Source organism: Perna viridis, chromosome 2, assembly GCF_037379345.1.
Source record: "Perna viridis isolate PV_CMFRI_1.1 ecotype Kerala chromosome 2, ASM3737934v1, whole genome shotgun sequence".
Classification (NCBI taxonomy): Eukaryota; Metazoa; Mollusca; class Bivalvia; order Mytilida; family Mytilidae; genus Perna; species Perna viridis.
This window is the reverse complement of record NC_142446.1, coordinates 46,913,112-46,927,693: the sequence shown is the minus strand read 5'-3', so window position 1 is coordinate 46,927,693 and position 14,582 is coordinate 46,913,112. Positions and strand designations below refer to the sequence as shown.

At 31.7% G+C, this 14,582-nt stretch overlaps 1 protein-coding gene and 1 long non-coding RNA gene across 6 annotated transcripts in view; one reads left to right on the top strand and one right to left on the bottom strand.

The window, feature by feature from the left end:
- The window catches only part of LOC148625405 (thrombospondin-1-like), a 39,197-nt gene that overhangs the window by 19,443 nt on the left and 5,172 nt on the right, over positions 1-14,582 (top strand). The window contains exons 1-4 of one of the 5 annotated variants that reach the window (XM_088568916.1): positions 764-1,075; positions 7,527-7,599; positions 12,182-12,245; positions 13,333-13,521. In XM_088568916.1, the coding sequence (XP_088425042.1) occupies positions 12,200-12,245; positions 13,333-13,521 (235 nt within the window). In that variant the 5' untranslated portion in view covers positions 764-1,075; positions 7,527-7,599; positions 12,182-12,199. Of the gene's footprint in view, positions 1-763; positions 1,076-7,526; positions 7,600-7,624; positions 8,896-9,131; positions 11,826-11,856; positions 11,943-12,181; positions 12,246-13,332; positions 13,522-14,582 lie in introns of those variants that run through there. The other 4 variants (XM_088568918.1, XM_088568919.1, XM_088568921.1 and 1 more) reach the window with 4 other exon arrangements.
- Positions 3,155-9,132, bottom strand: LOC148625406 (uncharacterized). Its single transcript, XR_015919919.1, has 4 exons — positions 9,034-9,132; positions 4,297-4,415; positions 3,972-4,052; positions 3,155-3,612 (listed from the first exon to the last, which is right to left on the bottom strand). It is a non-coding gene; the product is annotated as an uncharacterized LOC148625406 (long non-coding RNA).

Sequence of the window (14,582 nt, the reverse complement as noted above, 5' to 3'; positions counted from 1 at the left end):
TTTGTTGTATTTTTTGGTGTGACCGGCTATGTTCTGTATACAGATATCATATCGACGACATAAATAAAAATACTAAAAATGTCTATGGTTGATTTTATAAAAGAAAGATTTCGTTTTGTTAACATTCATTGAAAGATCAAATAATCGCTCCCAGTGGTCGAGATACAATTTTACGCCCCATTCAGCTTGGTAACTCTTTCAGTCGAAATGTTGTAAATCAGGTTATCATTATTCTGAATGATTAATATTTGTCCTTTTTTAGTATATTGAAGCATTTAGAAAGATAAAAAATTGTAAATCAGGGTTTAAAATTAGAAGACAAAATATTGTACTCACAACACGGGCGTGAAGATCACAGAGACAACGATAAAAACGTATAAGTAAATTAACATTTAAGCATCATGAACTTAATTGAAAATTCTGACAATGTCGCTGAAATATTCAGCGGATCCTGCTTTTTACAAGACTTCAAATTTAGAAGCATTTTCTGAAAGACAACGACGATATTTTCAACTATGGCGATAATTTCTAAAAACTAATACTACATTATTTAGTCTCAAACAAATCTTATGAAATTTCATCTTTTAATCAATAGCTTTAACTGTGTCAGCATACAGTGGTTATATTGATTATGAATATCATTTTACTGCAACTAATGAATGTTAATTAGAGGAAACCCCCTAAACTTCGATTAATTCTTTGACATATGTTCATCTTTATGATGAGTCAGTAAACACCGTAGTTAAACATGTTGCCAATATTTGTGTATTAGTGTAGATATTTTTATGATGAACGTACACAGCTTGCCAATCCTATCATTCCCAATGTTAAAACCAATGCATTGAAATAGAAATACATTGTCTTTAAAATCGATTGATGGAGGAAGGTTGTTTACGTTTTGTTGATAATGAGTGGTGTTTTGTAATTACTGATTTGTTTTCTAATTCTGTCAGTGGCACTTTAGATGTTATTATTGGGATTATTGTCTGGATGTAGGAGATAAGTAGACACTGCCAAAATATGTTCTGTTAACATGACAAACGAGTGTTATGATTGGATCTATAACGTTGAAATGGTAGGTAATATTCATCGTTTTCTTCACTATAGAAAACCGTTTGTTTTTTTTTAAAGTTGTAAACTAATTAGACAGCAGCACTTAAGTTTTTAATTCATTGGAAAATGTAATGCCCGAAAAATACACAGGAAACTGTATAAAAGTAATAGGACAAAGTCTGTTTTATAAATAAAAACCATCAGGCATGTTGTATCAGGGGGATGCTGTTTGTCACTGCGTAAGTTCTATTGAGCTGACCGAGCTAATCTGATGTTTTTGTAAGAAAAAATATTTAAGCACCAAAGGCGTTTATCAAATGTATTTTCATTGTTTTGATCTTTAATCTTTAATTTTATTACGTTGTAAACATGTGTGTTTCAAAAGTACTTTAAAATAATTTAATGTGTAATATATTGTGTCATGCAGTTTGATTGATTAGTAATCAAACCATTACAACGAATTTTAATAATCCACGTACATTTAAATTATCCATACCTTACTAATTGTTTTTGATGAAACATTATTTCATATTCAAAACAATAGTTTCGATTCTCGAATGTAGCTTTGGTGCATCTTTTATGACTGTTTAGTAATTCTTCTTCAAATTACCTCAGAAAAACGAAAGCTTAGCAGGTTCTTTCAAACTGCATTTTGTGCATGTTGTTTAAAGTAAACGCTACTTCTTCGGCAAATGTCAACACACAGGTTTAATTATATGAAGAAAGAAAGCTTTCACTTTAAACAGACAAAGTGGATGTTGAAGACGGATAAGATATTTTTTGTAGGTAATACGTTTAAAGGATATGGACTTTCACTTTCATTGGATAATTGTTGGGCAAACGAAATTGAAGCACATTTTATGTTTGGTTTGCTGAGTTATATCGGATAATTTCAAGATTATACGATTAAAATATCCTTCCATATTAAAGCACCTAGATTCAAAGATTTTAATTAAACTAAACTAACTTAAAAGTATTCGGGTGCTCGAAAGGCTTTCAAGATGTTTCATAAATAGCTAAAATAATGCCTATTTTTCTTGCATACCCTAAATTATGGCCTGGTATTGATTTAAGCCTAGCTTGACCTCACGCTGCCTTTGTTTTGACAGAACATAAGGATGATCTGGCATGGTTAGGCCATAACATATTTTGCCTTGTATGTTTTGATGTCTTAAAAATGTCAATAATATAGCACTGAAACAATGTTGACACTTATGAATTAGTTCTTACACAAATGTAAGTTCTTTATTATGAAACCTGTCAAAAGTAAGCACCTATGTAACATTACTTTTTATCTTGTCTGGTATGGACAGGTGTACGTTTTTTGCAGTTTGGATCTGTAAAGAATGTGTTCTGAATTGGTTAGAACATATTTCTGATCATGTTTTTCATGGGGTGTATTTAATCTTATGCACATCTACTTTTCTCTCTATCTACAGTGTTCTACAAGTAAGACCTGTCCTACCTAATTATAATCTAGCACTAAGTTCACTTGCAATAACATATATTCCATTAATGTTTATTCTGACTTATGAGTTCAATGAACCCTAGCTTGATATGTCCAGTTATTGTTTTTATTGGTGTATGGTAAACGTGTATTAAGTCTGGCCTTTTCTGCTGAAGTGCGATTAATGAGGTACAGTTTAAGGGTATATCAAAATACGTATATATTAATCCAAACACCTTATTGAAGGATGGGTTATTAATTAATTTGCGTTATTCATGGTGTTCTTGTCAGTTGTTGTGTCCTGGTTATTGATATTATGTGTCTGATTCTAATCACAGTCTCTTGTGCTTACTTTCAAAATGAATAGAAGTATTGCTGCTCGGGCGTTAAACCCCAATAATCAATCAATCAATCAATCAAAATGAATAGCAGAAAAATTCGAGGTAAATATGTTCAGAGTAAGCCAGGCCATAAATATATTCAAGTAAAACACATACAAGGAATTACTATACGTTGCAGCAGGCCAGGTTACATGCATTATATGAATTTTAAGCCTATAGTACTTTTTTTATTGTGAAATATACCTTAAAAGATGCGTGATATAATTTCATGAAGTATGAGAAAATGAACCGTAAAAAAACAACCAAACAATCATAAAGTCAAAATTTATTGTATATTTTAAGACTGGCATAAATATATTACAGCATATATCCAACAAACCGAGACCAATGGGATCCATAAATCGCCTGTGTACTGGCTCCAGGAAAATGTTGAACTTCAATTGTGTCACCAACCTTAAATACGCAACGGCGCTCAAAACTCCTGTGCTGTGTGAACCATTATACCCTGTTGCTCTAGCAATAGTGCTTTTGTTCTTGACCAGTCTAAGATGTAATGTTTTTGAACCACTACTTGATATAAATGAACATGTGAAATAGTACACCCCCTGTTTTGTTGCTGTAAATTTACCGGTATTTGGATTATAGCATTTCCCGCTATTTTCGTTCACATAATCGAAAATGACTGTTTGACTACCGCTCAGAGATCGAGTATTTGATAGTGAAGCTGAAAAATATATCTTCTTTCCTTGTGTGCATTCGTCAAACATCGTTCTACAACATATAATACACTAAAAAATATTAACATATACACAAGTAAAGAAAATGTCTTAGTATATAGTATATTGTAAATTTGTTGGGACTTTCAAAGAACTATTTTAGTAAATTTGAGATTCGGATATGAACCAGGATTGGATTGTTTGATCGCCTCTCTCTTAAAACGTTGTTTAATTACTCCTCGTGAATATAATAAAACAGCGCTTATTTCATTGTTGTGAAATTATGAAATTTCCGGTTTGTAAATATATATATATACACAAGACAAGATACACTGTTGTGATTTTATTTATTTTACCATAATACATGTTATAATTTTAGGTAGTTTATGTAGATAATTGTATGATATTACATACCACATGTTTTGAATGAAGATAGCGACTTTTCCAAATGATCTAAAGTATGTCGTACTGTCGCTATCACGGCACTGGTCCTTTCTAAAATCAGCAACGTAGTAAATATAAAATTATTTGATATTTAAAAGTCAAAAGAACTACTTGATACTGCGAATAAGTTAAAGCTTATTTCTAAACTTGGTTTCACACGAAGAATGGTCACAGATATGTCACATGAGAAATTCAAATATTCATCTTTTGCACCAATGCAAAGACATTTACATGAACAAATATAGGTCAGTTGATAACTTGGTAAATTGTAAAGCAAAGAAAATATGAAACGTACCTATCTGCATATTACATTTACAAAGGTCTTTCACATATTGCCCTTCTTTCCCAGCACTGAACACAGCGGCAATTAAATTCAATAGAAGGAATGATCCGAAACTCATCGTTGCTCTTGAACTGTTCAAGAAATTTTTCAAGTTGTACTTTTTATATAGACATGTAAAAGACTAGTAATGACTTTTTAGCGTGCTTGTAACAAAGTATTTATTAGTATTATGCAGGTGTTACTAATACTTAATTTTAAAATTCTTAAATATGAATGTCATTATACACTTCTTTGTCTAAGAATCGGGCAATATGTGTATAAGGTGTGGCACACGATGAAAAAAAGACAGAAATTGTCTTGCTTTATCCAAGATTGATTAATTGATTGTTGGGGTTTAACGTCCGAGCAGCAATATTTCAGCTATATTCAGACGATGAATATGAAATGGATGATAAAATGAACATGAAATGATGATGAAATAAAAAAAAGGATGGGACACAAGGACAGTAGGGTCGACAAATTTTGATTGCCACTAGAAAAAGGGATGGGTAAGGTCGGGCAATTTAGCCTCCTGTGGCGGAGCGCAACGGTTCCTACTCCTATCGAATACCACACCAGGGGTCTTTAACTTGCGAGGAACGTGGCATCTTTCCCAACACGGTGCACCACTACGGTTTGCGGTCAGGTTTTCCGTATTATAGCCTGACATCCCCAGCATGTAACATGCCAGGGGTACCCCATTCCACCACCTCGGGCACACATCCTAGCCCCCGGCTAGGTTACTGAGCACCATTTAGTCGCCTTTTACGACAAGCTTAGCGCTGCTGCAGGCCTATTCTTTTGACACCTGGACCTGCACGGGGCGCTTTATCCAAGAACTTATAACTCATGACCTCCAGAAATGTCAATTGAAGTGTTTGATAATTTTACCTTTTAAAAATATTGATAGGTCTAATTCAGCTGAAATGCACTATGAAAAATTGTCCAGTACTATTTCTCTATATAAGCAGGTAAAAATGTCTGTGTCACAGACGTTTCATTACAAATTTAAATAGCTTTTCCGTTGTTTACTACATGTGTTGAAACTGAGAAAAATGATGTGCCACTCATTGCCTGATTCTTACACAGAATGGAACTTAAAACGTTAACCGGGTTAAAGCATTGTTCTCATCCTGGTAAATGCAATAACTTTCCTAAATTTATTTCTGTTTTATTTTTTTATGTTTGTTTGCATCAATATCTAAATGTTAATATAAAACATAATGTATCATGCTGTAGCAAATGATGTTCATTAACCATTAATTGAAGACCAACGACTTCCTTGGAATACCTTAAATACAAGTCAGTGTACTGAAGAAAAAAACGACCACATTTACAAATTTTACCTGTCCTGACAGGACGTACAGAAATACCATTTATTAAATAATATACAGGCGAATATGTGCAACATTTGAAACCCATCCCCCCACGTATAGCTCATTCTTGCGGAAATATATAATAAATGTTCGCCAAGTATAGTTCTAGACCACCTCAAATATCATATAAATACACTGTGTAGCCAGTATCTGACGTGTATTCCGTCAAACCTGAATAGAATATTTTCTCTCGCCTGTGTCTGTATGGCGAATGATGAAGTCTTCTTATAGAGCTTACTCGAAAGTATGTGAAGACATTTTGGTGATCTCTGTAAAGATTTAGTATTTTTGTAAAGATTATATGATGGTGCATTTATTGCGTTTCACCACACCTGTCCTTTTCTTTTTACATTTTGTACGAATGTTTAACCTTGAGCGAAATCGTTCAATTACCTTTCCGTCATTTGCTTAGTGTCAATAACTTTGCGTTACAGATAATTTCCAACTATTTTTATATTGGTCAGGAGAAACCTCCGTTTAAGAATGCCTCTTTGGTGTCTCTCATAAGGTCACATAACTTCCCTTTACCGCGATCGTTTGAACCCAACTGAATTAACATAAATCTGGAAGCTGTGCCGTTTTAATTTTCTCCTTAACCCAGCCATATCTTTTGGTCCTTGTTACAACATACCCCTTTTTTTTAAACCAACAAGTAGTTGCGCCTCTGCTTACTACCCCCAGTTCTAGTTCTGGCTATTCTTTGTGACCAGTAAATTATAAACGATAAATAAATCAAATAGATTTGTGATCAGATTAAATGATGGCAGACGTGTTGGTGTTTTGCTGACGTCTGTGTTAAATACGGAAACAATTTCCACCCTTTTCCGGATTTAAAATTAAGGAAAAAACAATACATAGAATACACTATAAAATGCTTCGCTTTAATTAATTTGGTATATCTTTTTAATGATATGCTATATAGGGTAAACGATGTAGTTTAATTCAAAAGCTTTCACTGAATGCCAAAACAATGAGTTCAGTAGTTTACTTATGTATTCGAACTAGAGCTTCTGCTTATTACCAATTTCATATTACGTTGGAACACATGGTTTAGTATTTCCATAATGCATTATGGTCGTGCAAATACTTCTGAAAGACCCTTATGTTAAGTCATCTTGGTTAATGACTATCGAGGAAGGGATATCATTATTACAATATTTCCTTTGTTCATAACCATTCGTTTATAAGTTCGTGTGTGATAAGCGAACTCATGCATTTCAGATGGTGAAAAATATAAACGTTTTTAAATAGCAAAATTCATGAAAATACCATGTATAAATTCGCATGTTAATAAAGTAATTTTGTGTGTTGATACAAATACAATATATTGCGAGATTAATTGATAGTAGCCAATACCACTTCACATCAATATTTCCTGTACAATAAACCATTTAAGTACTACCATTAAATCATGTGTAACACCTGTCAGTTTACTATATACTTGTATTGAGTAAATAACATCTGTTTCTAAACTGTCTTTAGTCATAGTTTTCCTTTCCTCGTTTGTCTACCCCGGACTTGACTTTTATGAGCAACTCGGCGGGTTTTTCTAGAAAAGCAGAGGACGCTTACCCTACCGGTGCACCTGGTCCATGCTCCCAGTTTTTAGTGGAGTCCAAGTTGCTCATTTACTTTTGTTACTTTGTATGTATGATTTTAGTTACTTTATGTTCTTTGTTGTGTATGTCTGTTTTCCGTGTCTGGTCTTTGTCCCTGGATTACATTCTTTTGATTACCACTATAACCTTGGTTTCCTTGATTACTCTTTAAACACGTGTATATAAATTTGATATAATTGATGACAACAATCTTATTTTCTATTTTCAGTGTTGATATGGTTAACATGGCATTAATATACACATGGCGGATGCCTGTATGATTCAGGGTATGTCTTCTCAAGGTAAGACTCGTAACAAGACCACTTATTAACACATTCGTATCTACAGGTATATTATTGTGATTGAAAGAAGTGCTTTACTTCAGACAATATTGTTGCCACAATATTAATACATATATACCCAAAAAGTATATTGCAATCTAAATAAAAAAATATATTGCAATATTGAATTTTCTTCCTAAAATATCCGAAACAGTGGCAAGAAATAACACGTATGATAATCAAATAATTTCTATGGAGACCTAACGTAACACAGTTCTAATGATAGTAGCTGCGAAACGTAGCTCTAACTATTTTTCTTTGTATTTTCTTAACGTTAGATCAAGATCAAGAGCTACGATTTGGCAGCTATAATGATAGATGAGAAAGAATGTTGCTTAAACATTGTATTAGCAGAGAGATGTTAGGAAACATTATGAGCCACGAGGTCTCATTTGACTGTCAACATGTTTGGTTTTGTTTTGAAGTGTTTTTTAAAATACTACACCTAGTTAATTTTGTATCAATACTGAATGTATACTAAAATGAGTGTTTTATAAGGGACTAATATGACGAAGTTTGACAATGATAAATAGTTCTCATTTGTAACAGTCTGCATAAAATCTATACGTGAAAAAGTGTTGTGTTAATGTAGCAAATTTAACACAATCAATATCAATGATAAAAATATTTAACATGGCATTTTATGGATGGCTTACAAAAATGTTACAATCATGTGGTTTAAGTGTGGCCGATTTTAACCAAAATCAATTCTTTGAACATGGATTTGTTTTTGTTTATGCCCAAAATAATTAAAACGGCTACCATTACGATTGAACAGACACAGCAATTAACATATAACTGGCCTGATACAGTCCTGTAATAATCGTATCAACTTATTATCGCACGAAACCACAATATTTCTTGTTATCACAAAATTAAGACAACCTTTTGTGTATTTGCCTTCAAAATATAAAAATACCGAGTCCAACAACTGTTCATCAATATAGATGATATCAAGTCGTATTTAAATTCCATTAACCTTAACATTGATATAAAACCAGATCAATGTAATCCATTCTCGAACCTTAACAATAATTAAAATAGATAAAGAACAAGCTCAATCGATCCTGAAGCATTCTGATCTAATAAACCATGGGAGATATTTAATTAGCTGTGCTAAGTGTCAAGTACTAAGCATATATCTAAATACTTGGGAGCAAGCTTGACATGTTCTTTTGAAACAGAATGATATAAGCGTTGTGATCTTGTGATGCCTGATAGTTAATGATTCTGGTCTTATGGAGTTAACGTCAGAAGGTAAGAAATTAGTCCTGCAATTTTTGTTCGAATGTATTCTGCTAACATCATTTTCTGTGTTTTGCATTCTTACACATTTGATAAGATTTTTCATCTTTTGTGAAGAAAACATTTGTGTTTTCTGCATTTTCGAATTACCTTGACGGAACTTTATTCATCCATTACGGCCGGTGGGCTGATGTCCATATACTAGGTCGGACAGAACTGTATATCACCGGAAATGTCGATGTCAAATGATGAAAACTGAAATTAGATCGGGTGTTGAAACATATGATTAACATTATATGACTCTGCAATTTTTTAATACTAAATTCATTTACACCTCTTCAAATCTAGAGCAAGCGCGCTTTGATTTATATTCGTGTGTTGGAGATTTTGTAATTTGTTATATGGGAAACTCATCTGATATTCCGTGTTAAAATATTCCTATCTCATAACGACATGTACGAACTGCTAATGTTAATAAACCTATTTATATTGCTTACATGATAGCTAGAATAATTTTGTAGTATAAACACATACTCTGAATACTCTAAATTACATTAAAATATTTATATAAATAAACAAGCTTTCAATATTTTCATGTTTTAAATTAATATTGGAGCTATCAAACAACTCAAATTATCAACCCCATTACTGTACTAGCCATTCCGTGTATACACTATAGATACGTTTTTTATCGCTTCCATCCCTACTAATTCGACTTCATTAATTACGGAATCTAATCATATGTGTGCACCTATTTATCAAAGATACAAACATTGCATATAACATATTTCTCCTGGTAATAATTGGCAAGTTGGTTTCATAACTATTCTTATATAACATAGAAAGTAGTAAGACCCGATTCTACAATGATGCCAAGAAATACTGGAATTGATGTTTGTAGTTTATAAATAAATGTAGAAGTATATGTAAATGGATGAACTGTTTTCATAGTTTACTGTGAATATTATTTATTTTAATTCTTTAAATTTAATAGCCACTCCGTGGAGAAGTTGCAGAACCTAATATATAATCAGGTGTATTAAGGTGTAGAAGCCAAAGTATAAATTATTCTTGAACATTTGAACAACTATTGTCATGATTTTCGTCATCAACCTTACCGTGATATCTGTACATTTCTCAAGGGAAATCAAAATGGTAACCATTCCAATGAATGGTTGTTCATTTGTTGTCGTATTTTAGTATGTTTCTATAGAAATTATGAAATCAGTATAACTAAGTACAGAAAACTGAGTATGAATTTAGGCTTTTAAAATGTTTAGTTATAATACAAAATTACTATTTACTTATATACATTGGTTGTAAGGAAGCAAGAAATATTTTAAGAGGCTGTCCATGTAAAAATCAGGCAGTTCCTGTGATATGGATGGCAAAATGTACACTTTATCCCACTGAATTTTTTGTTCCAATGTAATGTTTGTATCATATGTATGTCAAATAGTAAAAAAGATTTTTTAAAGCGACAATGGATGGCTCGGAAAACGATTTTAAAATTCCCTAAAACAGCAACCAAAATTTGCACAAAAATAAAGAGTTATCTCCTTTTTTAATGGATTTCAATGTTTTCTATGTATTTTTTTAATTTTGCTCTTTAACCGTTGCAGTTAATCAAAAATCAGCTTTCAACTTTGAGAAAGGATGCTTTTTAGAACAAAATTTGTCATGTACAACCCACTGCCTGGGTTTTGCATTGACATTCTCTTAAATCCTCCAAGAAAACCAATAACAATTTGACTATCAGTTACGCAAACTGAGTATCTACATGTTTTCGTAAACTCATAGGAAAAGATAGATCCTTTCGAGTTAACTGCTGGGTAGTCGAAGAGCGTGCTTAATATACACTTTTGCGAGAAAAAACCCTAAGTTCTACCTCGCAGAAGTATATATCACACAAGCTAATCGACTACCCCGCAGGTAATACTAAATGGTATATGATTGAATTGGATAATCTTCTATTATAAAATTACAATGAATGACAGACTGCAATACCGAAGAACGTGAATAGTAACAAAAACATTGTTATGATAGTATATAATATGTTTAAAAATCATAATTCGAACACACACAAATAGAAATCTTAAAATAATAAATTAGTATGATGCGAAAAGTATGTCCCTATTCCATTCTGCGAGAAACCGAAAAAATAGCATAAAACAACATAAGATGAAACATCTTTTTGATCGATTTGGTTTTGGTACTTGGTATATTATTTTTAGATTTAGATCATCCTATTTATGTCATTCTAATGCTGATTATGAAAGGTTTCTCGTTAATTGATACACGTGTACAGCATATTGAAATTCACAATTTAATTATGAGTGAAGTGAAGCCCAGAATTTATTCCATTCTTATTACAATAACTCTACATTTTCTCATCCAAATCCCAAAAATTGATTAATGGAACAACATATACGAAATTATTGAAACGTATATTTATCATTCTTGTGTGTTTGTTGAAAAAGTGATAGCGAACATATGCTGCACGGTTAACGTCAAGCGTGGTACGGTTATAACTGCAAATTTCAATAACATCCTTCATAACTCATACATGTATAAGCTTTTTAAATAATCCAATCCCCTAAAGTTATTCAATTGACTCTTAAAATTGACCATGAAATTTGACCATTGTTCAGGAGTTTAAAATTAAAGCTATAATCCATATTATTAAATGAATACAAAGCAAAGTAATGGCAAAAGTAATTGGTTTAAATCCATCAAAACAACTTTATTCCCTTATACAAGTATAGCATTATTCTAAAGTTTTGTAAACATCATAATGCGATACACATGTTTAGCCAAATGTTGTTGCATTTGTAAAAGAAATGGATATTAAACATATAACCATATAACATCTGTGATTTAATATTAACATGCGCTACGAAAAACATTTTTAAATAGGAAAAAGGAAATCTTATATTTCAGGGGTAAGCAATAGTCTTAACAAATGTTTAAATGACTATGATAATAGCAATCGTTTACTGTCCTGAAGTCAGGTGTAAACATTATATATCAACGTGTAGGATATGTTTAGATTTATGGTGGTGAGTTGTAATTATATTTTTATAAATTCGAAGAAGGGAATCTTTATATCTCAAGCGTTTACTTGAATCGTTTTATATGTAGATTTGAGATGCGATACGGTTGGTTTACTCTAAAAACTGAAAGTATACATTGACGATATGCATGAAAGCAAAAACTCGATGTCTCATTATTGTTGTATTACTATAAATGTCATTTCAGTCATCTTTTTTAAATCAGGTAATGACATTGTCTGTTTCAGTTTGTTTACAAATGAGGAATGATTGAGAATATTCTTGTACTTCAGATTATACTTCAGGTCTATGGTAAGTACAACATTTGATATTATCAAAGGCATTTTCAAATTAGCACATTCACATTGCCACATGCATAGTGTTCTTATTCCTTGTAGGTTATATTGACATAATATAAATTATAAATGCCTGATCTTCAGGACATTAACTTCTTTATTGATAACAGCAAATAATGAGAATGTTATATGTGTTTAGTCACAAGCTGTTAAAAATTCTCAAGACTTGAGCATCCTTTAAGTCCTTTGAGGAGGGGTACGCAACACCTAAGGGAAATAACTCTGTAAAAATCAGTAAAACGTTTTATTTTGTGGCATTCTGGTATCAAACTCAAAACATCTTAGTGATCAAAAGTTTTGTTGATGAAGCTACTATATGTTCATTGAAATTATTCTAATAAATATGTGGTTAAATTTTTTAGAAATATATATATTTTTGCTTTTGTTTGTTTGTTTTTGTTTTGTTTTGTTTTGTTTTGTTTTTTGTTTTTGTTTTTGGTCAAAGTAAAACACTAACTAAAATTTCAAGAAATTAAGACGAGCAAAAGCGATAAGTTGTCTCCCCTAAGTCTAGTTTCTCCTCTCTTTGGACATCGTCAACTATTACTATTTGATATTGTCATAATAACATTAAGCACTTTATTTCTGTATATAATTTGAATGGAGCTGTACACGCTAAACCTTCATGTGATCTCCAGAAATGATAAAATGGTTTATGAATAATGGATAAATGCATCCAATTAAAGGAATTTCTGACAACTAAAAATGTGTTAGAAAAAATGGACCCTTCGCGTCTTGCGGTAAAGATGTTTTATCATGCATTTGTTTTATAAATATCTTATGAAGTATTGATTTTCTTGTTTTTTAAAAGATCATGTTTCTAGATTAACGCTTGATGTTCCAAACCGAAAATTGATCAATCTATTAAACCGATGTCCGATTTATGGTGCCTTAATTATAAAACAAATTTTCCCTCATTTGATGTTTTCTCACTTGCAAAATGCCGTTTATTTAAATGCAGTATTTCGTCTCTTTTGCTTTGGATACAAGTTAATTAAATCTTTATAATGCAATATGCTTATGTTTATTTCTTTAAATTCAAGTAACATTAGCAAACCTTGCCAGCAGTGACTATGGGGAGTGGGGAAGCTGGGGAGAATGGTCAAAGTGTTCAGTTACATGTGGATATGGTTCAATCCAGAGAAACAAAAACTGGATTTATAAAAATGGTAGAGTTTCTAACTATACCTACAGTATGATAGCGGAGTGTTGGACTAAACTCCCATGCCCAGGTAAACGTATACAAATTTCACTATTTGTAACTTTATAATACACTTGTAATAATACAGCAATTTTTTCGTATGATACAAAGCGAACATTTGTACTTCGCAATATCTGTATGGCATACAGTTTCCTCGGGAAACACCGATATCAGCTCAAGGTCCGCTGATTTTAAGGGTGAATTGGGGCGAGTGTTGATACAGACTGCTATATGGATTTCTCCAAAATTTCTGACCATAATTGAAACTTATTTTAATCAATGAACTTCTCTGTAGAGTAACTTTAAAATAAAGACAGCTCGACCTAAAATTTACGTTTTATACAATGGACGAAATAAAGAAAGAACACAATGTGTTTGCGGTAAATTATATTGTCAAATGTTATATTCAATATCAAAATCTATTTTGAATCATGTATTACTGGTTTTTATGAAGGGTATTTTGCTGTTTGAGAATTTTTAAAAAAAATGTAAATAGTTTTAAACAATGATAATCATTACTTGTTTAAATTTTAAAAAATCAAATCTGTAGAATAAATATTTCATACTCAGGGCGACTTAAAAGACTGTTGAGAGTGAATCAATATTTAAATTCTAGCTACTTACATATGGTTGTATTCTCATCAGGAAATATGTAAACAACATTTGGTTTAATTATTACCCTAATCATACCGAACTTCTGGTTTGATCAAAAGGATCAATTAGCACTTAAACTTGGATTGTTTCTTTTACTGATAGTTCAATATTACTTTGACAAAAGCTACTTTATGGTCCTACGTTCAAGTATGTCTTTAAGTGTCTTGAAATTTACAGTCGATGTCTCCAAAACTTAGATTTGATAGATTGACGAATTTAATTCTTATATTAGTTTATAGAATTTGGTATGTACATAATATATTTGAACCTCTTTATCGGTTATTAAAGTTCAAACTCTCCCAGAAATTACCCATAAAAATACGTTACTTTCAAGACAAAATAAAAAAATATTAAAATAGTATTTAAAAAATGAGAAAAATAAACTCATCAGGCAAGAAAAACGTATGTTTCTCTTGTGTCTTAGTATGTTTAGGACCG